The 27907-nt window shown below is 48.7% G+C and overlaps 2 protein-coding genes and 4 non-coding genes across 24 annotated transcripts in view; 2 read left to right on the plus strand and 4 right to left on the minus strand.

Annotated features, from left to right (window-relative positions):
- The window catches only part of Fancc (FA complementation group C), a 132299-nt gene extending 107404 nt beyond the window's left edge, over window positions 1-24895 (plus strand). For 6 of the 7 annotated variants that reach the window (XM_006253489.5, XM_063276051.1, XM_063276050.1 and 3 more), the window contains 5 exons: window positions 621-696; window positions 2781-2862; window positions 5109-5286; window positions 9384-9584; window positions 14744-24895. In XM_006253489.5, coding sequence (XP_006253551.1) covers window positions 621-696; window positions 2781-2862; window positions 5109-5286; window positions 9384-9584; window positions 14744-14881 — 675 coding nt within the window. In that variant the 3' untranslated portion in view covers window positions 14882-24895. The remainder of the gene's footprint in view (window positions 1-620; window positions 697-2780; window positions 2863-5108; window positions 5287-9383; window positions 9585-14743) is intronic. The other variant, NM_012557.2, reaches the window with a different exon arrangement.
- Window positions 23224-27907, minus strand: part of Aopep (aminopeptidase O) — a 316008-nt gene continuing 311324 nt past the window's right edge. For 8 of the 13 annotated variants that reach the window (XM_063276129.1, XM_017600471.3, XM_008771431.4 and 5 more), the window contains one exon: window positions 23860-27487. In XM_063276129.1, coding sequence (XP_063132199.1) covers window positions 27347-27487 — 141 coding nt within the window. In that variant the 3' untranslated portion in view covers window positions 23860-27346. Of the gene's footprint in view, window positions 27488-27907 lie in introns of all 13 variants that reach the window. The other 5 variants (XM_063276130.1, XM_063276125.1, NM_001012346.2 and 2 more) reach the window with 4 other exon arrangements.
- Window positions 24871-24987, plus strand: Mir3074 (microRNA 3074). Its single transcript, NR_037331.1, has one exon. It is a non-coding gene; the product is annotated as a microRNA 3074 (primary transcript).
- Mir24-1 (microRNA 24-1) lies at window positions 24892-24959 on the minus strand. The gene has a single exon (NR_031827.1). It is a non-coding gene; the product is annotated as a microRNA 24-1 (primary transcript).
- Window positions 25370-25466, minus strand: Mir27b (microRNA 27b). The gene has a single exon (NR_031832.1). It is a non-coding gene; the product is annotated as a microRNA 27b (primary transcript).
- Window positions 25609-25705, minus strand: Mir23b (microRNA 23b). The gene has a single exon (NR_031826.1). It is a non-coding gene; the product is annotated as a microRNA 23b (primary transcript).

Genomic DNA, 27907 nt, shown 5'->3' on the forward strand with positions numbered 1-27907 from the left:
TATCAATTAGGGTCAGGAGTTCATTTTGAGTCACAGGGAAGTAAGTCCCCAGGGTGATAGTGTTCTGGGTCATAATGGGAGTACTGGTCAGGTGGATTCACATACTCACCCAGATTATCAAGCTGTGTACATACGGCAGGTGTACCTCTTTAGTGTTGTGGGGTTTACCTGGTCTTGTTTTTGTTAGTTTTATTTCAAAAACCTCTGTGCCTTGGGGGAATGCTAGTAAGTACGGCCACATGTTCTCACCATAAGAGCTGCTTGCTAGAGACTTTCATGGTCATGAATGCCACACTGAGAACCTGAGTCCAAATGTTTACAGTTCTCTCTGCAGTAGAAGATGGTGTTTGTGGCTAGGCCTCTGTAAGGAGAAAGCAGCACAGTAAAGATGGCAGGAAGATAATGTCATTTCCCTAAGCTCAGAAAATGACTCTTAGATTTTTTTTTTTTTTTGGCTGTTTATGAGAGTACTGGAAGCATGTTTGTAAAAAGGATCCATGAGGATACACTCTGCCTGTGTTAGTGCAGTGGTCACTAGGGCTGAGGCAGGCGGAGGTTTATATTATCCTCACTTCCTCACAGTCCCAGCATTCATGCCATTTCTGTGTTGACTCTTGCAGCTGAAGTTTGCCCTCAAGACCTACTTTCCCTACAGTGCTCCGTGTCTTACTGCAGCGCTGTCCCAGCAGCCTGAAGGTGAGCTGAGGTACCTGTCTCTGTCCTAGCGACTTGTAGGGATGGGCATGGTGACCCATGGCCCTTTCGTCCTGGGCCTTCTCTTCCTCCTAGGTAGACAATGTGCTTGTCCATTCAAGCTCTTTGGGGTTCAGTTTGTGTGTAATTTCACATGAGAAACCTGCTTTGCTTCCCAGGCATGAGGAAAAAGAAGGCAGCCTGTGATAACAGCTTTGCTGAGGCTGCCAGAGACAGGCTAAGTCAGAATACAACAGTGTCCTTGTTTGTTTTCCCTCCTTTGCTTCATGCAGCGTGTTACAGAAGAGAGGATTAAGTGAAGGGTGAGGCCTGGTAATTGGGGGGAGATTGTTTTTTCCCTCCAAGGAGAAGATTTTGGAAGATTGAGTAAAATTCTATTGTTAGACCCTAGCCTTTTCTGATTCATCTGCCAGTCTGCTTCCCAAGGCCATGTCTGTAATGACTGGTGTTGATCTCTGACTGTGTCTGTGAGCTCATGTTGAGGGAATGCCTCAGCTACAGAGCATAAAGGAGCCTTTTCCCTCTGATGAGACAGTCTGCAGACAAGGCCTGTGACTGGAAGAGGAGGTATGGAGGAGGGCTCATGTTTCTCTGCTGTGGCCACTGTGGCTTCTTTCCCCATACTTGAGAGAGATCTGTTTGAGGTAAGTAGCCTATCCAGAGTTCCAAAGCATTTTACAAAGTCTAACTACCTTTTCCTTTGTCTATAAGATGTAAGGTTTTGCCCAAGGTGGCTTACACAACGAAGCCCTCTCAGCTAGAGCTGGGGTCCAATGAGCACTGTGGCCTCAGTAGGATGTCTGCACAGTGGTTTTTAACCCTTCTCCTCTACCGTACCTAAGAATAGTCATGCCATCTTTTTACTTCTTGTTTGCATTCAGTGGGGACAGAACAGGAAAACTTTATTAGTATACTAGACAAGTAAAGACTACAACTGTCCTGGGCTCTTTGTGTAAGTTTGAGGCCAGGCCTGCTGGGAAGCAGTCTGGGCACCCCAAAACACACTGGAGATTAGGTTCCCGAAACTCAGGTCAGTCATGGCCAACAGCATGAGTTTAGGCTGTCTGCTCTCCCATCCCCTAAAGTCAACAAGTGACTTTAAGCAAAAACAAAGAAGCTCTGTGTTGATCCGGAGAACAATTTGCATACCTTTGCTCTGGGGGAAAGTTGGATATTTTAGTACTTCATGTTCATGGTGAAGTCCTGGAGGCATAAAAAGTTACTGCTAAGCAGTGACCTTCAGGGGCTACAGGAAACGAAAATTTGGAAGAACTGCTGTTTGCCTTCAGAAGTTAAGTTACAGGCTGAGGGAGGGGTTGCTGTGTGCCACAGGTCTGCATTGTGGAGAAACAGTGGTGACCTCTCCACCTCAGGTGTTGTCATGGGGTTGATTATAACCACAGATACATGCAGGTCAGATGTTTAAAGGCAGGTGTGAAATCAGACACACCTTATCAACCACCTTTGCTTGCACAGTTCTGTGTGCGCTCTCCCTGGCCTGTACTGTAAACCTGAAAGGCCCAGCCTGCTCACACTGCAGAAAATAGTTGAGTGGGATCCCTTTGTATTTTGATGTCACAAATTTGAGATGGAGCCAAAATGTGGTAAAAAAGAAAAACACAGGACACCTGCAGCAAGGCAGTCTTAGTCCTAGGGTAGCTGTGGAAGGAGTCTTTCAGTGACCTGTGTACACCCCCAGTAAAGACATCTGAAACCGGGCATGGTGGTGCAGGGCTGTGGTACAGGGTTACAGTCCTGGTCCCTGGAAGGCAGAGACAGACAAATAGAAAGTCCAAGGCCAGTCTAGGCTCCATAGTGAGTTAAGGGCAGCTTGGGCTGTAGTAGCTGTAATACATAATAGTAAGACCCTGTGTGAAACAAACAAGACAACAAAAGAAACTTTGAAGTCTGAAGGAGGCAGATCCTGGCTGAGAGAAGTATGACGTGGGCTCTGTGAATGGCGGGGGCGGGGCCTTTCAGCACAATGCTTTCAGTCTAAGCTTCAGGCGTCTCCCCATGGGTTTGGCTTTCCGTCAGTTCCCTCTCTGACTTCTCTCCACCCACAGCTATCCCACAGGGACATCGGCTCCAGCCTCTGCTGCACATTTCCCAACTCCTCAGAGAAGCAGTTGAAGACTGTACTGATGGGTGAGCAAAGCCTGACCACCCTGACCCTTTCACAAGTGGCCTCCCTTTGAGCAGGTTGGCAGCTGAAGGCATTGCTCGACCTTCCCAGACCAACAAGTACATATCCCCACTGTGCTGGATGAGAAATGGAGGACGTGTGGGGCTGCAGCATTGTCTGCATAGAGGTGGTTCTAATAAGGGCTGCACTAGAGTTTGACCTATGCAAAGGAGAGAAACCCCCCAGCCCCCACCCAGAATGAACAGTGCCCACGTGGTGCCCTGGTTCCCTACCTAGGAAGGAGCCTGAGCTGCTCCTGGTCAGTAGCAGGAATGTTAACTGTTTGTATCCCACCCTGTTTTCATTGTTTTCCCCTCTGATTTCTCTCCAGAGACTAGAGAGATGGCTGAGTGATTCAGAGCGCGTGCTGTTCACGGTCTGTCCCTTGCACCTACATTAGGTGGCGCACAGCCCCCTGTAACTTCAGTTCCAGAGTTCCCTTTCTGGCCCTTGTCACATATAAACACTTACATGCCCAGTCACATATAAATAGGCACACTGATAAAGTACAGATAAATAACCGCGTCTCCAAAGCTAGCAGGCCTGTGCTAGAATAGATGACTCTGCAGCATGGCATAGGCCTCCTCTAGGTGCTGCTCTCCAAAAGCATTCCTGTGCAGGCCTGCCGCCATCTCTATCCTGTCTCTGGCCTCTTAGCTTGCCCATGTTGAGAGGATAGATGGCAGCTCACACTTTGTTGGCCCAAGACCCTCTTGTTCCTCTCTCCTTTGAGATTCCCTGGTCTGCTAAGACTGCCCTCAACACTAGAGGCTACTGTGCCCACATGTGTGATTGAGTGCTTTGGCTGTCAGTCACTCCTCCCAGTTGAATTTTTTTAATGTAATGGTGAATAATTGTGTTATGCATAAAGTAGATCTGCAATACAAGCCTCCCACCTCAGCCTCAGGAATATGGAAGAGGGAGTGAGGTGACTGTAAAAGCCAGGTGACCGGGATGTCAGCTGTGAGCTTGTGTCTTCTACACAGACAACAAGGAAGCTGCACCCATGAAATCTTAACAATATGGTTGCTGTAGTGATTTCAATGAGAAATGTTTCTCATTGGCTCTGGCATTTGAATACTTGGTCCTTAGTTCCAATTGAATTCTTAAAACAGCTCAGACAAGCTGGTGTTCAGGTGGGGTCTCTGAATGTCAGTGCCTGTGTTATCTGGGGGCTGTGGGGTCTACCTGCAGGAAAGGCTTTTAAGATTAAGGAAGGGCAGATTAAGACTTTTTTTCTGGAAGAGGAGAGGTAAAGGCCAGGCAGATCTGTGCTATGGCCTGGGGCTCACAAAGATACCTGCTCAGTATCCTTGCTGATGAGGTCTGTGAGAAAGACATAGGGAGCCCCTGGCCCTTCAGCTCTGTGCAGTGGTGGGCTGCTCTCCCTCTGACAGGGATTAAGGCTGAGGTAGTACCTGCCTTCCTTTTCTCCATTGTCCTTCAAACTTGATTTAAAACATGTACATCAAATGTTCTAGGGGTGGTATTAGATAGCAGTGACCAGAAGGCAAGAACCACGCTTAGAACTTGGGGATCCTCATAGGCCCAGTGTAGGCAGACACTACAAAGGCCATGGTTCTCCTGTCCAGATGAAGGTTCCCACCAGAGACTGTAGGCCGTTCTGCTCTGTCTCTTGGGGCAAAGCTGCCTTGCTGATACTGTTAGGGCTACACTGATGGAAGAGTTTCCACCTTTAATACACATCACTTCCCCCAGACTCCAGGAGGATGAGAGGACAGCTTAGAAAAAGTTTTGACCTTCCAGCCTGATTGTCTACAGGATGACAAGAGAGAGAAACCAGGGCCACTTGTCAGAAAGGTATATTGTGCTGTCCTGAAGGCCAGAACATTCTCTGACCTTATGGAGCTCTTTCTCCTCACCGTGGAGCCACCTTGGCAGCAAGTTTTAGGGTCTCGCTATGCCTCACAACCTGCCCATCCTCCTCCCACCCCGGCCCCAGCCTTTGTTGGAGCCTAGAATCCTATAAAGTCCCTGTAAGTCCTCAACATGAGGCTTGGGAGGGTTCTTCTAATTATCTCAGGATGGGCTTAGGGTGGAACAAAAGTTTGCTGAATTCAGTTTGTTGATCTGAGGGTCTTTTTTTCAGTGGGAAAGAACAACTTAAACTACCAATTTGTAAACATTAAAGTTGTTTTGAACAGAAGGAAGATGGGTCCATCTAGGTGTGTGTCTTGTTATGTTCCAGGTCTCATCGAAATCCCTTTGAGAGCTGGTTTTTGTTTGTTCACTTTGGAGGATGGGTTGATCTGGCTGTGGAGGAGTTGCTGCTCAGGGAGGAAGCTGAGCCTCCTGCAGGCCTTCTGTGGCTCTTGGTCTTCTATTACAGCCCACAGGACAGGAGTCAGCAGAGAGAGCAGAGCATGGTAAGTGTAGACCCTACTGTGCTCTCAGGGTTGAGCCTGGGAACAGAGAACAGAAAGGGAGCTTGATTTGGTTTACCTTTATACAGCTCTCCCAGCCCAGGCACCCAGGCTCAGAGCACTTGTCAGATGTGTTGGTGATGTGTGCATATCCATTTGGGCTGAGCCTACAGCCTGTGACCTTCTTCTGCCTCCACAGGGACCTGACAGGAGGCTGCCCAGCCGTCAGGCTGGTCTTGCTCAGAGCCTTCAGTTTTCAGGGTTACTTGATCTGTTCTCCCCAGTGTCCTCAGTTGCCCTGATTCATCTCCTGCCTCACCCCAGGGCTCTATACGTTAGGAGATGCTGTGCAGGGGCAACAGCTGCTCTGAGAACCACTCTCCCCAGGCAGAGACCGGCTCCTGAGCCAGCCAGTGTCTTCTCTTGCCCACCGGCAGCCCGGTTAGTGTACTCTCATCTCACCACTTTCCAGCATCAGTCAGAGTCACACTGAGGTAATCACATGATTTAATCACTTGGGTCATATGAACATGGTGTCCATATACAGGACTGGGTAACTGTGCACAGCAAATATGCTGTGGGTTATGTAGAATGTAGCTATTTCAGGAAGCCATGCTTTCAGTAGAGCTTTGCCACCTCCTTGCAGACATTTATGCTGGCTTTTAAAACTTCAGTCTCAGTCTGGAGAGATGGCTTAGTGATTAAGAGCACTCACTGTTTTTTCCAAAGGACTCAGGTTCAATTCTCAGCACCCACATGACAGCTCAAAACAGCCTCTAACTCCAGTTCCAGAGGATCTGACACCCTCACACAGGTACACATGTGGGGAAAAGCAGTAACAATCTTCAGTTTCTAGTGCTTTTTGTTGACTTTAGTAATAAAAGGAATAGGTCTCAGTGTGAGTAGAACAATGAATGCTCTTGTTTGTTCCCAAGTCAGAGGCTAGTGCAGTCTTGTATTTCCTTTGTTTAAAGCAGTGCTTCTCAACCTGTGTGTTATGACCCCTTTCTGGATGTCAAATGACCCTTTCATGGAGATCACCTAAGACCATCAGAAAACACAGGTATTTACATTATGATTCATTACAGTAACAACGTTCTAGTTCTGAAGTAGCTATGAAAGTAATTTTGTAGTTAGGTCACTACAACATGAGGAACTGGATGAAAGGGGGGTAACATTAGGAAGACTGGGAGCAATTGGTTTAAAGGCTTCCATAGTGGGGTGAACATGAACCTGGGAATTTTAAAAAGTGGAAATTTGAGGATGATATTGGATTTAGAACAAAGCATTTTAAAGAAGTTATAATCTACATATGTATTTGAAGATCAATGCTTAATTCAAAAGAAAACTTTCTTCACTTTAAAATATCACATTTGGGCTGGTAAGATGGTTCAGCAGGTAATGCCACTTGCTACCAAGTCTTTTATTTTATTTATTTATTTATTTTTTTCCGGAGCTGGGGACCAAACCCAGGGCCTTGCGCTTCCTAGGCAAGCACTCTACCACTGAGCTAAATCCCCAACCCTGCTACCAAGTCTTAAGACTAGAGTTTGACCCCTAGAACACACAGAGTAGAAGGCTCAAACATATCCTCTGACTTTCCCAAGTTGTGTCACACATGCACCCACACACAAAATAAATAAATAAATAAAAATTAAAAAATATGTATCACATTAAACTGATTGAGGACAGTCCTAGTTCACTCATCTTACTGTTGGTAGGATCACTCATGTACGAAGCACTGTCGTTTCTAAAGCCCTTTCATTTGCAGTTTGTATTAGATTCCATGTAAACTAAACCGGTAGATTTGGGTTAATTTATATGAATCACAGATACTAGCAGAGACTGACTCTTGAAATACAGAGTATCTTGTAAGATTTAAGTTATAGGGGGTCAGCAAGATGGCTCAGTGAGTAACCACAGCAACCACCAAGCCTGACAGCCTGAGTTTGATCCTGGTGCACATCATGGAAAGTGGGAACTAACTCCTAAAGTTGTCTCTGACCTCCATACATGCATTGTATACCCGACTATAACGTGTGTGCACATGTGCACACAAATACATTTAATTTTTTTCTTTTTAGAATGGATTTAATTTATAGACAGTTCTTCATTGGTGCATTTTCCTACTAGCTATCCTGGATTTAGGAGTATGTCTCTTTCTTTAAAAGTATACCTTGGTCTTATACGGGTGATTAGATATTTGAGTAAAAACAGGTTTCTCCATTCAGAGTAGTTCGCTGTCATCTGTCTTTACTCCTTACTCCTAGAAGCCAGAGTTTCCCATTACTGATGCCTTGGTGTATGTCACTCCAGGAAGGTGGCTTCCTAAGTATTAATGTAGGTGTTTTGTGTAGCTGGGTTTGGGAACTTTAACTCCTTGATCAGCGAAGGGTTGAGTACAGGGTGGACTGCATCACAGTGACGGGCATACTTGGATTCTGGAATTTGCTGATGTTTGTACCTTTGCTTTAACTTAAAAGCAGTAAGTCATGGTTAGTCACTTAGCTGCAAGTGCTATGCTGACAGTCTCCTCTGCTGGTCATACTTGGGATACAGGAATGTGGGGTAAAAAGCATATTTGTCCTACCTGGGTAACACCTGCTACTGTGTTCATTCTGCTTTGGCTAACTGCATTGGATCTTGATTTTTTTTAAAGACTGTATTTAATGTTCTCTTAGGCTTAGTCAGGTCCTCAAACCCTTCAGACACTGGCCTGTGACATGTAAGAATCATCCTGGAGAGGCAGAGGTACACAAAGCTGCTTGCACATGTTGGACATCAGAACCCATAGCTGCAGGAGCTGACATAGCCTGAGCTTAGTGTGCTATATGAGTGGTGCCATGTCCCAGCCATGCACTTGTACCCGACCAGGAAGAGTCCTACTGCCAGATATGCTTAGGAATGTAAACTGTGCAGGCACACTGTGGAAGTGTGAGAGAGGAGCAGTAACAGTCACTCCCAGTGTGTGGAGCACAGGTTGCTTGGGCTCCATCAGATGGTGCTGAGAGGTAGGCTGTTTCCCATTCTTTACAATGTAAAATGAAAACACTTCGTGAAGAATAAAAGCCCTATCTTTCACTTCAGAGAACACACATCTCCCCTATAGAAGCTTCTAGACACAGAAGGCATGTGAGAGGGAAGTCAGTGTACACAAACAGGATTGATTGGGGTATGCAGGTCAATAAGAGGGGAGAGAGGAGACTTCTTCATCAACTAAGGTGGTGGCCACGCTGGGAACACTGCCCCTTTCAGTGGGAAAGTCCTGTGTTCCCTTTCTCATGGTCACCCTTGTGGTCCAGAGAGCTCACACAACACTCGTGTGTGCTGCTGTCTGAGACAGGTGGCATTGAATGGACCTGAACTTGCAGGAGAGAAGCAGCTCTCAGAGACCCACAGAGTCAGACCAAGGAGCCTTTCAGCAGGACAGAGCATGGATATGATGTTCTACAGTGCATCTGCCTTGTTCTGTTAAACACAGCGTGGGCTGCTCTTGAAACGAGCAGGAGTCTCAGCATGAAATAAATATTTTTTATGCAAAAACAACCCACGGACTTAGAACAACTACTGTTATTATGTGGATTCCACAGCCTTGTGCCCTCTGCTTAAGCTGTGACTTGTAGGAACAACTGTTCCAGTGTTTACAACAAAACAAACGAGCTTGTGTGTGTGCACGGCCTGTGCCTCCCTCACACAGCCCAGGCAGGGGCAGCCCTGCATTCTTATCAGCACTGCCCAGCGGGGCTTGGGGCACTCATTGATTATGGCTGTGGTCAGGGGTCTTCAAGGGGCCTTTTGTTTTTTCCCACAGTAAGAAAATTCTGACCCCCTTCTGCTGAGGACCTGCCTTCATTTCCTTCCATACAGAAAAGGTCAGGTCCTGGCATGATGCCCGGCTGCTTGGTGGGCAAGAGGAAGGAAAGAAAGGCAGGAAATTTCCATTACACCCATTTGGGTTTATGTGGAGCTGTGTGTGAACTAGCCAAGTTTGTTACCTGGCTGTTTCTCACTCTGGAGCTTGAAAGCATCGTGTTTGTCCTTGAGTCTCTTGTGTCCTGAGTCTCTCTAATGTCTCAACCCTCTGAACTTGTATTACCCAGGTGGAGTTGAAGGTATTAGTCAACCGTCTCCTGAAGCTGCTCAGAAGTGGCCCCCTCTCAGCTATGGACCTGCTGGAAGCAGCTGAGAGCCCCAGGGAAGACCCCAGACCTGTATGTGGACAGCTGGTCAGACGCCTTCTTCTTAGTCTCTTGTTCTGGACCCCAGAAGGCCATGCGATTGTCTGGGAAGCTGTCACCCATGTAAGTCGCTCTCTTTTCCAGTCTGTACTTAAATTTACACTCTAAGTGAAAGGTAGATTATCTCCTTGAGGGCCCCGGCTTTTGAGATCACAGGCCCAGGATATGCTGCCCCAGGGTATGGAGGTCAACAAGGCCACAGCACAGACTCAGAACCTACCTGTGCTGTACAGAGGTACATGGAGGGGAAAGCATTCCTGCAGAAAGGAAGTGACCTTATGTGCACACTTGCAGGTGCTGCTGGCACCACCCACAGTGAGAGCTGGGTGTCCTGCTTCCCATGTTATGGTCACTCTGCCATGACTTGGGGAGAGAAGTCAAGCTCCAGGGACAACATGCTCCCTAGAAGCCACAGTGCTTGAAAGCATCGTGTTTGTCCTTGAGTCTCTTGTGTCCTGAGTCTCTCTAATGTCTCAACCCTCTGAACTTGTATTACCCAGGTGGTAATACAGAAAAAGTATCATTTAATATATTAGTTTTTTATGGCAGTGACAGAATCTGAGAAAACCAACTACAAAGGAAGAGTCAAGGAGGAGTCCTGTGTTTTACTTTCACTTAGCTTAGTGGTGTTGACCCCACCCATGGTCAGGCAGATCCCTGTGGCAAGAATGTGTGGTAGTGACTATTACCCAGGGTGCCCAGAAAACATGAGATGGAGACATGCTTAAGGACTTGCTCCAGTGACCCATTTCCTTCAGATAGTCTCTGCCTCCTGCAGCTTCCAGAGCCTCCCAGATGGTACAACCAGCCAGGTGCCACGCTAGCTTATAGTCTTTTGGGAAGACAAGTTGTCAGAACCATAACAGTTAGAAATTCTTGTAGAAGCACACATGTCATGATGGCTTTGTAAAGGGGTCAGCCAGAAGTGAGTCACATCTATGACATGAACCTTGCAGTGACAATTTGAGTATGACACCAAAAACAACAAAAGGACAAGACAGCTAAATTGGACTACACAAAAGTTTAAAACTTGTACATCAAAGGATATCAAAGTACAGGGTGATTCAAGAATGGGAGAAAGCCAGGGTTAGGATGCACCAGGTAAGAGTTACTTGTTTAGAACACATACAGAATTCTTATGACCGACAACAATGCTGAACCATCTAGTGAAAGAAGGGTGAAGGGATAGGACAGATGCTTCTCCAGGAAGCTGAGCGAATGCTCAGAAGCACCTGGGAAGAGACTCCTGGCACTACTGTTACCAGATCACACACCTAGATGTGGCTACTTCAGAACTAGTAAAGCACCATTGAGCATCTTGAGGTCTTTCCAGTAAGGAATGCTACAGTGATGCAGCCACTCTGAAGGAAGTAAAGTCTCACTCTACTGTGGGACATGGTGATCCTGTCCCCAGGTCTCCCAAAGAACTGATGGCAGAGACTAAAACAGATATCTGTATCTTAGGATCTGTGCTGTTGACAGCAGCAGCAAGGAGTGCATGCCTGGATAAGCACAGGTACCTGTGCACACAAACCATGCATTACCCTTTGTCCTTGAAAGGACGGCACCTGTTACAACATGGGTGAACCTTTGTGTTTTGTGAAATCAAGTGGTTGCAAGAACACTCTTACATGCATCCACCTGTGTGAGTTCTTTGGAATAGTCTGACTCACAGAGGCTTCACAGGGCTGGGGGTGGGTGGGTGGGGTGATGGTTATACAACACTGTGGATGTAGGTGGTGCAGGCCCAGCATATGAGATGAGGGAAGAGGAGCAGAAGTTCAGGGTCATCTTTTGCCACAAGAGTTGGAGGCCAGCCTGAGCCACATGAAATGCTATCTTAAAGCAAACCGAAAAGGTGAACGAACACTGTCAACCATAGGAGTTTTATTTTCAATTTTTAAAAAATCATTAACATTATGAAATTACCTATCTTGATGAAGTTGTACATACAAAATAGCATTCATACAGCTGCCAAGTCCACTCAAGAAAGGGCTGTTCCCAGAGCCCCGCCGGGTGTCGATCTAAATGTGAACACTAGGAAGGAAAGTCAGGAGGCAGTTGTGTCCCTGCCAAAAACCCTCTATCTGTCCTCCCGTTCCTGTCCTGCATTGGGGCATCTCAGAGCTGGTCCTGCATAAGAATATATTCAGAAACCTAACTGAGCATGGTCTGGTCCTAAAAGACATCAGAACATGGCACTGAGGGACAGTCGCCAAAACGAATGTTGCCTTGCCATACCCTCATCTGCCATGTTAGGTGAGGAGGATGTTGGACAAAGTATTGCAGTTATGAACAGGTCCCGACTCAGTAATTCCACCTGAAAGTTCTGAGGCTACACTATAAGTGTTCTGCACACACAGTTACAGTCATGGGTGTGTTAATTAGACTAAGTGGGGATCACGTCACAATGTGGACATCAGAATTATCAGCCAGAGATGCCTCAGTGTACATAGTCTACTTGAAACAGGAGAACTCCACATGCCTCGGGCTTACCAGCCAACAACTCTACTGCCAGGCAAGCATGGTCACCTGATGTTACATGGACAGTGATTTGGTGTGGTCTCTTGGATTTCCTTCTGTGTTGATGTCCCTGAGAAAAGCACCAGGGAGGAGGTTTATTCTAGCTCACAGTTCCAGGGTTCGGTCCTAGAACTACAGCTTAGAGTACAGAGAAAGCCATATACTGCTTCCTCTAAGGAGTACGCCATCCAGGCCTCTGTCTGGCTGCCAGTTGCTGTCCAAGTATTGGTTCTTTTACCCGCTTGGTTCGCACCCCGGTGTCCAAGATATCTGCTAGATATCTTGGCGGAAACACAGCCCAGCCGCACACTTTCCTACACAAAAACCCTCACATAAAAGAACACACAACACAATAATCTTTGACCCAATTGGTAAGATATAATTGTCTACTTAAACATACAAAGCCTGGTACCATCCATCCCTTAGGAACATTGATAACAACCTGTAAATACACAGAGCAGAATCTTAACATCACCTGCCATGTCTTCTACCCCTCTCCTCCGCCCTGTCTCCTCCTCTTCCTTCAAACTTCTCTCCCGCCCATCCTTCCTTCTATCCTGTACCTGTCTCACCTGTGACATCATCTTACAAACGGCAAGACTCATCTGTCTACACTACATGCAGCTTAGCCTTTTGTAAAAGGGCAGTTGTGGGTATCACCACCTGAGAACCCTGCCTTAGGGCAGATTATGAGTGTAAATGAAAGACCCCCAGACTTGGGGAGACTCTCGCTCCAGTCACGGGTTGAGGTACCCCCAGGAAACACGAGAAGCCAGTCTTGATGTAATCAACAAGAGGCAGTTTTATTTACGAGATCTCGGGCTGACACGTATCTCACACAGGAGATTGAGTCAAGCCCCGAGCCTCTCTAGGCAGGAGCTTATATAGGGAAAACCAGGGGTTTCGTGTGAATACACATAATTGGCTAATACAAAGGGTGTACAGTTACTTTTGGCACGGAGTTACATCAACAAAGCATACGTGTAATCTAGCATCTCAGCAATGTGGGCAGGGCAACTCATCTCACTGCAGCAGGGGGATGACCCATCTTCAGGGAGTGAAGGAAGGGGAGGGGGTGGCTCCAGATGGCCAGTGTCCTTGGGAGTTGATAGTCGGGCCAGTGAGCCCTATCTCAAATTCTCTCAGGCATGTCTGGACTTTTTGTTCATGACTAACTTTTAGAAATTTTAACCCTTCATAAACACAGAGCTGGCAAAAGCCACTTCCAGGAATGTGGTCTGGCCTCTCTGTCAGCAGCAAGCTTTGGAGATCTGGGTGGACACTGGAGTGGGCAGCAGCCCAGTTCCTTAGGACCTCCTGCCACCCTAGCACTCTCCATGCAGGCATAGCTCTCTCCTGTGGGTCTGGGGGATGGGGGAGGTTGGCTCCTGGTCCTTTCCGGCTTTAGCTTTCTAAGTTGCCATAGTCCTCAACAGCTATCTGCTCTGGCTGGTTTTTTTTGTTGTTGTTGTTTTGTTTTTTCTTGATAAACACATGCTCGTTCCCTCACTGGTGCTAGGTTGGGTGGACTTAGAGCACCAGTTTGTGTTTGGACCCTGCACCATCCTGTCTGCCTTTGCACTTTTGTGAAGCTCCTTCCTTCCCATCAGCCTGGTTGCAGTATGAGACCTGCTCTAAGGGTTCTGCGTTTACTGTGTGATTTGACTCCACCTGAGAAAGATTCGAGGTTAGGCTGTGTAGTGACTACCTACCTGCCCCTGAGTTGGTGGCAGTCTGTGCCCACACAGGGTCTAGACATACATTAAGTCTTTAAGGTACCTAGGGATTGATGCACCAGGAATGACAGAGGCTGCATCTAAGGTTACTAGTTGAGAGTCCTAAGCTGCTGCCAGGCCATCTCAAGCCCCGTTACCTTCAGCAGCATGATCAAGGTGTGCAGATGTTGCAATCGCAGCTCTCCCAAGCTTTGTTTCACTTTTCTGGTGGTCAGAGATTGGAAGGCCAGGAATGAAGGGTTGCTTAGGCTGTGGGCCAGTGAAAGCTCAAAGTTACAGTTAGGGCACATCTAAGGTCACTGTTCACCCTAGAGAAAAGTCTGGTGAGACAAGAGGAAACTGAGTGGGGCCAAATCTGCAGGATCTGTATGCACCAACACACAACAAATATGTGTCTTCCTCCACACTTGGGTTCTTAAAGCTGCTGTACCTAAAAGGAATCCCAGTTGTGTCCTGCACATGCACAGATCACGTGCCAGTCTTAACCTTCCATCCTCTCAACTGAGGTTCCTGGGAAAGAAAGTACTGATGAGACAAGCAACAATGTGTCAAGGCTGTAGAAAGTTAAATTACCAGTCACCCTGCCTGCTGCCCTGGAAGTGAATATTCCAGCAATGTCCGTTCAAGGCTGCTTGTGTGAAAGCAGGTGGCCTTTGCAGAGAAAGTCAAGTAACAGCTGTTGTCTTGCTCCTCACAGCACACAGTCCCAAAGCTATGAAGTGTTCCGGGGGCCCTTGCTGCCTCCACAGTGCTTGAATGTGGCTCTAAGCGCCTAAGACCACCTGAGGCCTCATGGGGGAGGTTGGTCTTAAGGAAGGGGCCCCTGGAGACGACGTGCTTTGTAATTATCTTGTGAACAAGGCAGAAGTGACCCATGCTTCCCCATAGCCCCATAGGTGCTGAGTGCAGTGGACGGAGGGTCTTGAGAGATGTTTTCATCTGACCTTTCTTCCCTTCTTGCAGATGGCCCACACAGATGCTGTAACCCACGAGATTGTTGGCTTTCTTGACCAGACCTTGTACAGATCACATCATCTTTGTGTTGAAGCCTCAAGAAAACTGGCTAGAGAGCTCCTAAAGGAGCTGCAAGCTCAGGTCTAGCAGGCCACACAGAATGTGTGGACACCTGCAGGAGGCACCTGTCTGGTGAAGCTCCCACAGTGGATGAGATGCTGTTCCTAAGGCAAGAACAAGTGAGAGTGGGACGTCCGTGCCTTGGCCTGATGGAGTAATGTGTGCGACCAACCATGCACTCTATACTGCTTGGCCCAGGACGTCCATGAGTATTATGAAGGGAAAGGCCCAGACTGCCTGTTATGTCCCAGCCATTCATGACAAGAGCTAGCACTGGCTGATGTGCTGACTCCCTTTATGCCTCCCACTCTGATGAAGGTGCTCGTGATGGTGGGAGGATGTCCAGAAGCAGGAGACATGGGCCCTGCAGGAGGTGAGGCTACATAGGGATAACCTGCCTCAGCCGTGACTGTGGCTCAGTGCAGGAATTGATGCAAGGCACCCACTGTAGTGGGAGGACCAGGGATGGCCAGGGAAGGGTCATTACTTCCTCCCCTAAACCTCCAAAGAGCCAAACTCTGCTTCCTGGGTGACCTTTGTGTAGTAAACAGGATTTGGAAACTGAAAGTCAGTCTGTCCTACCTTGCTGTGGATAGGAGTGATGGGCAGGTCTGTTGTTGATTTTCTAGTGAGAACGTATGGCAGTGAGCAGTGTGTGGGCAGAGAAGACCCCAAGCTGTGACCCTGTAGATCTGCTATGAGACCCCTCACCCAGGTGCAGATAAGCTTCAAGCCGTCTGATGGCTGCGCTCAGGGCCTGTGTAGAGGGACTGTGGCTTAAAGTTGTGAAGGGCCTGGGTTTTCTCTTGCATTTGCACATCCAGCCTCTGCCAGTCAGCTGCCAGGGGAAAACACTGGCACTTATGCAGTGGATTCATCCTTTATACCGACCTGAGGACAGCTCACAGTGGAGTGGAGCTGAACTTTCTACTTTTCATTCTGAGTAAAAAGTTGTTCTTAATTTTATATTCAGACCTTCCCCCCCTCCTACCTATGGAAGCTTCAGGTCTCACAAACCTTAGGCCTGGCTTAGAAAAGATCAATTATGACTTACCTCTGGATACGCTGGGATCCAAACAAGGGGGATGTCCAGAGGGCAGATAGTTGTATGTATACTCAGAGTTGTTTCCTGTAAGCCAAATTTGATTACAACTATACTTCTCTCAGATAGAGTTGCTGAGTTACTCTCCATTCTGAATGGGAAACAGAGCACACACAGCCTTTCTCTCTCCCTAGTGTTCATACTCTTGTGACCCTCGACAGTTAGGAAAGCTGGAATTATGTGCACTCTGTTCCCCTAGGACGCATCTCACCCTTGAGTCAGCTTCCTGGGTGCTCAGTCACCTGCTGTGGCATACAAGGAGGAACCTTTGTCGGTGCTTTTCGTCCTTGTAATGGTGGGGTAACTTCTCAACCTATTTCCACCTAATGATCCTGAAGTCTAGGGGCCTGGGGAGAACAGCTGGAGTGGCAGGGAGAGAGACAAGTCCCCCAACACAGGGACAGGGATGCTGAATGATTGATTGCTAAGGAGTCCAGAACAACCGTAATTGGAGAAAGAGGAGAAATTAATCAACTTCCCTCCCCACCCAGAATGAAGTCCTGCTCCTAGCTGGATACTGGATTTTAGCATGAAGTCTTTGTTTTGTGAAAACACTCTTAAGTCACATAGTCTCCACAAAGCCATTTTACAAACCAATCTAACATCAGGGCAAAATGAACTCCTAGAAACCAGGACCAAATTTAATGCAGGCTAGATGAACCCCTCCTCCTGAGCCAGGTTCCTCTCATCCTGGGCATATACCTTATATACCCCAAGTGGGAGTGGGACATATGTGCCAGAACACTGAACGCTTTGTACCTCTCTGTAGAAATGACCGAAACTCTCCCTGTCCTCTGGGGATTCATACACAGCATGAAGTCTATAGGGGCCACCAGGACTCTCCTTTGCAAGCAACAGGAAAGGGAACTGGGTGTGTGAATCCACTGAGGGTTGGTATTCTAGCCTGCAGACCCATCAGGCAGCTCCTGCCTCCAAGCATGTGACAGGAAGGCAGGTCTGGAGTTGACACCACAGCCGTGGCTTAGAACTCAGGAAGGGTCTGCAGTATGTCTCTTCCAGACCCGGCAAACAACCCAAAGCACATAAGGGAGAGCAGAGGGGACACTGGCATCAGTCAGGTCTCAAGCGTTATGCCTTGACCCATGGGTTGGCTGTAGCTCACCATACACTGGCCCGTGTGGTGACACATGGGGCCTTCTTGCTACCCACCATGGTTCCTATTTCCTATCCGTTTCCTGCCAGTGGCTCATGTTCTCTCCTTGCAGACAGCCACATCATGCCTTAGACCACATCTGAACATCCTCACTGCTGACAGGACACTCTATAGTTCTAGCCCTAAGGTCCCATTTTCTGTTGCTGTCCCTGTTCCTCCCAGCAGGGACTCTGATTACCTCTACCTGCCTTGAAATAGATCCCTATCTCCTGTACCGCTAGGACTCCTCACACTGCAAGGTCACACCAGCAGGCAGAGGCTCTAAGGACCCCATGGGAACCCTGATTTTTGGGCCAAATACATATTAAGGAATGCAAGCAATCTTCCTGGGGGTCAGCTCACACTGGACGCCTCTTACCCCAGGAAAGGCCCTAGGTATTTTACAGGCAAGAACGTGGGGGCACTTCCTGGAGGTGGTGATGTTTCCCTAGATCTGGTAACATTCCAGATAGCACTGGGGGGCAAAACACAGAGCAGACGAAATTTCAGGAACTTTCCTTGGTTCAGAGGGATTTATCATCACAGCAGCTTAGAATTCGAGCTGAGACAACTGTCTGCTGTGGTGCGAACCTGTGTGGAGACCTCTCACAGGGCACCAGGAAGCTAGGTATAGGCAGAGCAGCCCTCAGGACCTGTCCCAGTGGCCTTGATCCTGAAGCTATGCCTCTCTCCATCCCAAAGGTTCTAGCAGCAGGGGACCAAGTTGTTCAAATAGATTAACCTGTGGGGGACAGTTCCCTGCAGACAGCACACTTCCTGCTCAGAGTCTGCAGTTTTCTGACCTTTTACTTGGAACTTGTGGTTTATGGCTTGGTTCTCAGGCTTTTGCACAAAACCTATTGCAGGGCCTGGCCTCTCAGACCACCTCTCCTGTTCTGGGGCTCCAGGTTAAAAATCTCCAGGGGTCTTTCCAGTCAGGCAGGGGGGGTGGCAGAGGGGTCCAGCCATGTCATTTACAGACTTAAAAGCAACCCTGTGAGTCCCTCAGCTGTGTCTGCGCTGTGTCGGTGGAACTCTCTACAGATGATAGAAAGCCAAAATCCATGGAAGACTGGTAAAACTGACCATTCAGGGGAAAAAAAAAAACAAAAAACCTGACAACAAATGAAAACCTGGACAAGCAGGTGCCACGTGTGACCAAAAATCCCTTCTCTAAATTTGAAACTTCTTGAGAATTCAGTAAGAAATGTCCACCAACCCCAGAGACCCCAGAAGAGCACCAGCCGCTGCGTGTGATGGGAAAATACAAATGGCTTTCAGAAGCACTGAAGAAGTATGTAGCACGGTTCTAAGGAATGCTAGCAAGCACAACTACACCTTCATCCTGTGCTAGACAGGTGTGTAGAAAGCTCTGATGGCAGGTGGGAAATGCAGACACAAGTGGCCATGTGCCAGACTTTAGAGTGTGCAGGTCCTAGAAACAGCATGCTAACAGTCTGTAGACGAATACTCCAAAAAGTGTGAGGTGGACATTCAAGTGCCCTCGGTACACACTGTGATAAAATGTGCTGCATACAAATGACAGCACCACTTGGCTTTAAAAAGGAGCTGCCCTGGTGGGATGGCTCAGCAGGTAAAGGCCTACAGGTGAGATGGCTCAGCAGGTAAAGGCCTGGCAACCGGAGCATCTCCCTAGAACCCACATAAAGGTTTAGGAGGAGGGAACCAAGACCACCTAGTTGTCCTCTGATGTTCCGTGTGCACCCTGCTCATTCCCAACGTTATGCATGATAATTATAAATACAGACTTAAAAATTAAAGTGAAGAAACATGGAAGATGTTGTGCTAAGCTAGACCAGACAGACAGATGCACAAGAACATTGTAAAATTCACACACGATCCCTAGAACAGAGACACTCATGATGACAGTCTAGTGATGCTACCAGGGACTGGGGAAAGCAGGGATGGGATTCATGTCTGATGGATACAAAAGATTCCGTTTGGGATGACAAAGTTCAGAACAGATGGTGGTGGTCACACAGCGATGAGACATGGCACTGAAGTGAGCTCTCCAAACACCGGAGCAGTGAATATTTTACCACAGTAAAACCACTAAAATCTAAATTACAGGTCCCTCCAGCCTGTAACACACACCTGCTTCCCACTTCGGATGGCTTGGATCCCAATGCTGAGCACAGGGGGCGTTCCCTCGGATGCTAGGAGACTTGTGTATACAGAACAGTCAGGGTTATTTGGTACAGCTAACCTTGGGGGAAGGCTATGTGAGTTAGGCTATTACCAGGATTTCAGGAGTCCAGGCGTGGTGACGCATATCTGCTGTCCAAGCTCTAGAGATGGAGATGAAGAGATGGAGATGAAGAGATGGCTGAGGTGACTTCTCTCAGTAAGCATGATGGAGGATGTGCTGTGGCTGTGTGGTCTGACAATGTGAACACTTCTATACAGACTTGAGTGTCAGTCTTCAGAATTTGTGAAGGACCCTGAACCAACCCTCAGGGACATTACACACTGGCTGTTGCCTCTGGGGGGCTGTGAGGCTGGGTGTTTGTCTGTGTGCTTGCTGGACCATGGTGGAGAAATGTCTGTTGTGGGTAACAAAGGAATGAGTGTTGTTTCGGTGATTGGCTGAGGCAGTGCCCAGGTGAAAAGGGAGAGAGCTGTGCAGATTTCAGTTTCTGTTTACGTGCATGTCTGCTCTACACAGAGAGAAAAATGGAGGGAGGAGGGAAGAGGAAGGAACGAGGGCAGCTTCTTGATTGGTTGAAGAAGGGTTTTGCCAAACAGTGCTGAGTGAAACAGGTGGAGTGCCATCTGTGACTTAGGAGGAGACATCTGCATCCCCTGTGCTTTAGCAGCATGGTGGCACCCGTACTTACAGTCCAGCATCTGACATGGTGGCACCCAGTACTTACAGTCCAGCATCTGAATAGAGATTTCTAGTTAAGTACCCTTCATGGCTGGAGCCATGTGCTCTGACGTGCATCCTGAGGATTCGAGCTCCGCCTGCCACGCGCCCTTTGTACGGTCACCATCCTATTCTACGAGGTACCCTCAACCTCCATGGTTGCTGAGACCTCCATCTCTGTAGCGTCGCTTCCTGGACATAGTACAACAGGTAAAATCACAGTTACAATTCTTTACTATTAAAGCATCATTGCATTTTATAGCTCAACGTAGACAACTACCCAATGCCTCTCACTCCTGGGCAAACCTCACAGCTCTCTCCATTCTCCACAGGCTACACTGCTGAATCTCCAGACATTTCAACACTGGAGTATGAAGGTGAGGAGTGAGGTGAGGCTATGTTAGGCCCAGGAGGCTCTGCTCCCCCCCAGCTTTTCAAAGCCTGACGTTCCACCTGGTTTAGAAGGCTACACTTCTCCCATAGGTTATTCCATCTGGTCAGTGGGCAGCAAGGGAGGACCTACCAGAGTGGAAAAGAACTTTCTAGAACTTGGGATTTTGAGTGCTACAGTTAAGAGTGGTTGCAGCACCTCCCGACTTCCACTCCACCAGCATAGCAGCAGGGTAACAGGCTGGGGGGGGGGGTGCTTAAAAGAAATTATAGGCAAAATGACAGGTGGCTTAAGAAATGAGAAGCCACAGGGCACACACCCACTCTGTGTCCAGACACAACCACAATAAGTAACACGGTCTGAGCTATCACCTCCCTGGTGGCTAGCCTTCCTGGAATATCATGGAATGGACAGTCTGTTAACCTCCCCCCACCCCTGCCCCCACACTCCACATCCTCCTGGTCCTCCACCCTGCCAGTGCCTAGGTAAGGTCATTATGCAGACAAGAGACAGTGGTGGACCCAGGATAGATGGGAGAGGTCCCATACTCATCCTTTCTCCGTCCTCGGGGGCTCATAAGCCAACCCAAGCCTGTTTCACTGAAATGGCCAGGTTTGATTTTACGAGTCATCTGAAGAGAAAGAGCATTGTATCTCCAACCCAAGCTTGCACACACATCCTGTCATGTCAGGTTTCTAGGGCCATCATCAGCTGCTCAGGCCGCATTCTGATGACTGTTTTTGTCTTCTATGCTTCTTTGAGAACACAGACATGTACACTCCCAGCTGTGTCAGGCTCCAAGGCAGGGCTTCTGTCTTCCCACTGGGGCTACACATGCCAACACCAAGAGTCCAGGTTCTCAGCAGCCCACCCTGTCCTGGGAAACTTCCTCAGCTTGCACAAGTTTCCTCCCTCCTTTTCACACTGTCTGGTCATTGGTCTGGAAGAAAACTGCCTCATTAGCTCATCAATCTCTCCGACAGCACCAATGGGTGGGAAGGGGGCCATAAAACCTTGCCCTGAATAGCAAGACAGCTGCTCCTCCCTCCCACCTCGTAAACCCCACAGACCAGGCAAAGGGCCCGAATTCAGTGTGGCTAGGGTAGGTTCACGCCCCTCACTGAGACTACTTTCTGCAACCTTTCTTGGGAGGTCCAGGCACTCCCCACCCGACCCAGCCCCAGGAGTCTCAGATGTGATGGGGCTAGGCCACTCCAAGGGCGTTCTCTCTCCCTCTCTCCTTCTCCCCCTCTCTCTTCTTCTCCCTTTCCCTCTCCCTCTCTACTTGATGGCTCATTTGAGTATGGGAACCCCTTGGTGACTCAGACTGAAATGTCCTAGGGAGGGACTGTTCCAAGAGGCTGGCTAAACCAAGGGAGCTTTTGGAAACAATGTTGAGCCCCGACAAGTGTCAAGGTGTCTGGATACTGTGGGAATGGGTAGGCAGGCCAGCCAGTCAGGGAGTAGGGCAGCTAAGGCCACAGGTCCAGCACCCAGGACTACTTGGGAGGTGTAACTGGGGCAGCATGTACGCTTAGCCGGCCAGTGCGGTTCCTGTACTGACTGGCTCCATCTACAAACCTGGTGGTAGCCAGCTGGACTGAGGCAGAAGCCCTGCATGTGAATCCTTCAGATCCCAATCCTCTAAGTGCTGCTTTCTGTTCTTGCTGGGCCATAGCTGCTTTGGAGAGCTGTGGCAAAGGTAATGCTGTGGATAACAGAGATCCCTATGTGTGTGGCATCCCCTGTTGGCTGGCTGCTCACTGGGCTTTGCATGGTCATGCCCTGCTGAGCCATGGTCAGGAGAAAACTGCTAGGACCTTGGCACTTGCCTGGAATGGACCCTGCAGAACCTTCTCTTAGGGATGGCTTACACTTTGGGACATTGCCATTTCTGCTTTCTACCCTGGGGACATTATGTAGGATTTCTTCTCACCACAAACAAGAATGTCTTTCTAGGATATAGATTATTTCATTCTTTTGATGTGCATTACATTAAAAAAATAATAAATGCTTTAAAATCTTCCAGTTCTACTGGAGCAGCCGACTCAGAAAACCCAGCGGCCTTTCTTAAGACTCTTTCTCAACCCCACCCTTCCCTTCTTCCTGTCTGGGTCCAGCCAGAATTCCCAGTACCTCTCCCTTGGCTTCTGCCCAAAGCCTCATGAACAAGGAGGTGGGCTCCCAGCCAGCCAACCTCTGCCCCTTCCTGGGCTCAACTCTCCTCCAGAAATCAGGGTGTGGTAAAGACAATGGCTGCCTTCCTAGGCCAGGTTTAGGATCTATGTAGAGGGACAACACTCAGTGGGTTCAGGATCTATGCAGAAGGCAACACCACAGTGGGGTCACTGCTGTTTCCTCCTGTGCAAGGAACCATGGCCCAGGGGTCAACGTCAGAGGATCTAGGTGCACCTCCTTTCTGCAGCCCTGACCTTGGGTTAAGGCCTGCTCTAATCCTTGTTGGAAGCACCTATAGACGTGTCTCCTCTGGAGAAGAGATGGTATGGCTCTAGGCTGTCTTGGCTGAAAGGAGGCCATTTCTGGTGGGATCAGTGAGGACAGGCTGGCCCAGCCCTGGCCTGTTGCTCTCAAGTGATAGGCATCTGCTTGCCAATCACGATGACAGTGTTTGGTGACAGGCACAGGAGGCTGGTGTTTCTGCTATCCCACTCACCTCTGTTTTGCTTTAGTGGTTCCTAAGGGCAAAGAACAAAACCAGACCAAACCAGTGCTTGGCTGCCCACTCCAGTTCAGAGGTAGGGGATGCTGAGGTTCTCACAGAGGAACCTTATAGGGTGTATGGTTCCTAGTCCATCTCTAAGCAAGCCCAAAGCGCTTCTGAGAATAGGGAGCCATAGACTCAGCCATTTATTTCAAGTCTTCACAGAAAGCAGTGTACTATTAAGTGGAATTAACACATCTTGATACTTCTACCATCGTGGCATACACAGCAGATAACCATTCGCTGTCCCCCACAACTATCCAAATGCAGTCACTGGTACAGCCCAGGCTCTGAAACCCAATGGTAATCTGCTGAGGACACTCCTCTCAAGTCTGTCCTAGAGCCTTCCTCGCCCAGCAGGTCTGAATGCAGAAGCCAGGCCAGGCAGTGGAATACTCCTTCCGGTTCCTTTTCACACAGCTCAGCCCTGTCCGGGCTCACGTGACTGCACCGATGGCACAATCTCAAGCATCTTTCTCTAGACATAAACTGGAAGCTTCTTAGAGCTTGTTCTGTACATTAATATTCAAAGAGAAGGAACAGATTCTCACCAGAGACTCCCCTAGTACCAGGCTGGCCGAGACTCCACATTTGGAAGAGAGCAGAATCCTGTGCCATACTAATCTCCCTTTACTTCCGCCTTCTCAGTTAACATTACCCAGAGGTAGGAAAGGATACTGTGTGTGGACAGAGCCTGTTCTGACATACGGTCTTCCTTGTTTTTAAGGAACATCAAATTCAGAGGCAAACTGGAACACCAGCAAATCCGGTACTTTATTAAGACATCTTAGGCTTCCCTGCATTTTCAAAAACAGGAATGCTCTATTGACTGAACACATCAAAGGGTCTCTGCAGAGTCCTTGGGGGCCAGCCACAGGAGGTGTCATGTGATTCTGCAGTCCCAGAGCATGGCAGCTAGTGCTTGCAATCACAGGAAGCAGGCAGTCGGTTCTCCATCTGCCTAGGGGAGGGTATCCTTCATTCTTTTGAAGGACTGCCTTCAAGTCACAGCTCAATTCCAGTGTGTAGACTCGGTCTCTAGGACTGGGGACAAAGGCAGCTGCCAGGTGCAACAGTTTATGAGGCTCCGCCTTTTATATATGCCACGGGAGCCCGGGCTCTGGGAGCCAGAAGCCCAAGCTGGACCAACCGCTGCTGTGGGCTGATGGCCTTAGCAGCCACATAATCTTCCCTTTGATGTCCAGGGTCAATGCAGTCCTGGCCCCACCAGGGCTAGGAGAAGGTGTATGAAAGAGAATCTCACTGTGATCTGTCCTGTGAAGGAAACAGCAATAAAATTTATTACCCAGTCACCACAGTCATTCTGACAGGAGTTCTCCTAGCCTCTGACCTCCACTTGAGAGGGAACTTTCAGGGAGGACAGGGACAAGACTGAAGCCACGCCTCACAATCCTCGACCTGGGGTGCACAGTCACAGCATAGGCCATGCAGGGCTGTGAAGCCCAGAGAGATTCAATGGAAGGCGGCTCTACAGAAAGCCCTTAAGACAGCATTCACACTGCTCAAGGCAGCAGACAACAGGGTGTGCTCTGTCTCAAACACATGGCAAACGCTCGGCTTCTGCTCTGCCTTACTTCTAGGGAATGCAATCTTTCCAAAGTTTGATCTGCACTCTATAAATCCCCACCTCAAGAGCACATACAGAGGGATACCACTGCTGTTGGGTCTGGTACCAGACACTCAAGGCCCTTCATCTTCTTGTCCGTGGGAGGCCTGCCTCAGGCACTTACAGATGGGTAGGCTTTTTGCTCAAGGGCTCGACTCCTGTTCCTGCTGAACTGAGCCAGTGTGTGAAATGAGAACTGATATCAGCTCAGTAGGCACCGGAGGGCGGGTCCAATCACAGCTGGGCAGTGCCTCCTGGCGTGCCCTGGGCATCATCCTGCCAGCGACTGTGAAGACATGGAGACCTGGACTGCAAATACAAGAAAGAGTTCACCACGCCCAGCAGGGACAAAAGAACCACCCCCAACCCCACCCTCACGTGTGGCATCAGCTGAGACTCCGCTCAGCTTTTGTGATGCATCTGGTTTTAGTTTTCTGTGACTCCAATACACTTGATATTACAGTGGACTAATTAGCAGTAGATCTGTATTTTCTGTAGGCACATTTAAGGGTGGTCAGCACGCTGCTTGCACTCTTGACAACACAGCCTTGAGGCAGGCTGGTCTCTCCTCCTCTGGAGTGACCACCAGGCAGTGGCCTCTGCCTGGCAGCTGCAAGTTAACTGTCCCCATCTCACCTTCTCTTCAGGTGCAGAACTTAGCCACTGTGAACAAAGCGGAAACCAATCACTGTTCACCAATCAGCTAAGCTCTGCACCTTGTTAGAGAGGTCATCGCCGGCCATAATTAAAGGGCTGGTGAGCATCTTCGAAGGCTGGTGGCTTCTTTTTTTTTTTTTTTTTTCCCAAAGAGCCACAAGGTGCCTCTGTTCTCCAAACTGCAGAGAGAAAGTAGCCACGGTTCTGCAGGAGCAGCCAAGGTCATGGTTGCGTGGTAATCCCTGGCAATGTGATTTTAATCTCAAGTCACAAATCAGCATGCCAGGAACCCAAGCAGCCAGAGCAGGTGAGGGCAGCGCCATGCCCAACCACTCCCATCCACATGCGCTGAGTGTCCTCCACACCGCCTCTGAGCCCACCACGCTAGCAGTGTATGTAGCCTGCTGTCATCCAGCATGCTAGCTGCACTGTATAGAGGAGCATAGGGAACCAGGAGACAAAGGACACACTTATCAGCTACATGACCAATCCTCGCTCTGAGTATGTGACCTTTAACCCTGGGGACACACCCTGTTCTCAAACTGCAGATTTTTAATGGCCTGAGATGTCTATGGGCCCCTTGGATAGGAAACTCTTCTCAGTAGGCATGGTGTGCAGAGAGTTTCTGGAGCTGCTGTGACCAAGCATTTGGTTGGATGAGCTGGGGTACAGCATAGAGTTCTCAGGGGAGCTTGGAAGTTGAGGATTTGCTTGCACAGGGGCCAAAAATACCCTTAGAAGAGTCGCTCGTACCACTATCTGACTCTGGCTCTCCAAAGTGAAGGCCAAAGGACCGGAAGACAGAATAGTGGCTTTATTGTGACCTTACACACCACACCAACAATCCCTGAGCTTACAAGTTCCTAGAGAAATGCCTGCAGCAGGCAGTGGAGAGGAGCCCAGCCGAACCTGCCTGCTTGCACAGGCCACCGTCCTAGGTCGTGGTGTGCAGGCTTACTCCACCCCACACTCTCCTCTGCTCAACTATGGCGGTCCCCAGCATTTCCGCAAGAACACCATCATATTTCAGTAAACATGCTTCCCCTTCATAAGATTAGTTCTTTCACATAAACAAAATAAACATAGTACACAGGAGTGGGTTTTGTAAAAGTGAAATGTGAAAATGTAAATTTAATGCCTGACCAAGAGTTAAGATTAGCAACACAATTCTAAACATTCATAATAGTACTCACAGAGAACAACAGTAACACAGTGATTGATGTAAAATTTAAAAAATATACGAAAAGTAAACATCATATGTACCACCATGACAATAACTGAGAAAGAAGATGCAGAGATGACATGACTGTGAAAGAAACACACTAACCCACACTTGTGTCCCAGAACTCCATGCTTTGTGGCTCAACTACACTACTGGTCAACAAGTTGGCTAGAGGGGGAAGGTAACAGCACAGGCAAGGACTCTGGGAGCCAGGGTAAACCCTGTTCCAGCACCAGATGGAAACAGACTTGCCCTTAGGATGCCAGTGTCACCTGGGTGGACAGGCAAAGAAGACCTGCTGTCTACCTCACCGGTCACTGAGCAAGGGGGATGTGTAAGAACACGCTGCTGCCTACTTTACAGGTCGGGGAGACAAGAGGCCAAGGAGTCTCAGGTTTACACAGCCTCTAGGAGAAACGCCTGCAGGCCGAAGCTTGGAGCAGCGAGGCTGCGGACCACTGTGCTGACCTTGACCCTGAGAAGCCTGTGGATCTGTGCAGAATCCAAGGTACCAGGGGGCTGTTCCTCCTTTAGTAGGAACCTGTTTTACACCAGTATATCCAGAAGACGAGGTGGCTCCAGAGATCCTGAGCCTTCCTGTTCTTGGGGACCCACCCTGCTTGCTCCCCAAGACCGCTTGGCAGCCCTCTGGTGCTGTGGCGGCCTTGGCTCATCTGTGGCTTTCAAATCAACATGGAGGGTTAGGAGGAGAAAGAAAGAAAATTACCTCTTTAGAACAGCATTTCGGTCACCACCTGGGCGGATGCTTTGTCCATGTGTCCCTTTACCAGCTCAAAGCACCGGTGGGCAAGCTGCTGCAGCCTGGCATCCTCACTCACCATCAGCTCCCCGTAGAGGTATATGCCCATGGCCTGCAGACCACGGAGGCCAGAGGAGAATGGGAGACGGGTAAGACGCTGCACGTGCTTATGGGGACTTGTCTGTATTGCTTTATACAAGCTGGTCTAAAAACACAGGACTAAGAAACTGGCCCCTGCGGCTGACCAACTGTAGTCTGTACTTTCTACTCTATCTCCGTGGTCCTTATCAACACTCTACAGAAGCTGAACATGGTAGCAAAGGCCTTTAATCCCAGCACCGAGAGGCAGACTAGACAGATCTCTCTGAATTCAAGGCCAGCCTGGTCTACATAGCAAATTCTAAGCCACCCAGAGTCACACAATGACACCTTGTCTCAAAAAACAACCCAGCAACAGAAACACAGAATTCTATTGATTCTGTCAACAGACTCTGGTGTCCAAGTAGCAAGCTGTCCCATGGTGGCTATTGTC

The sequence above is a fragment of the Rattus norvegicus genome, chromosome 17 (genome assembly GCF_036323735.1).
Source record: "Rattus norvegicus strain BN/NHsdMcwi chromosome 17, GRCr8, whole genome shotgun sequence".
NCBI lineage: Eukaryota > Metazoa > Chordata > Mammalia > Rodentia > Muridae > Rattus > Rattus norvegicus.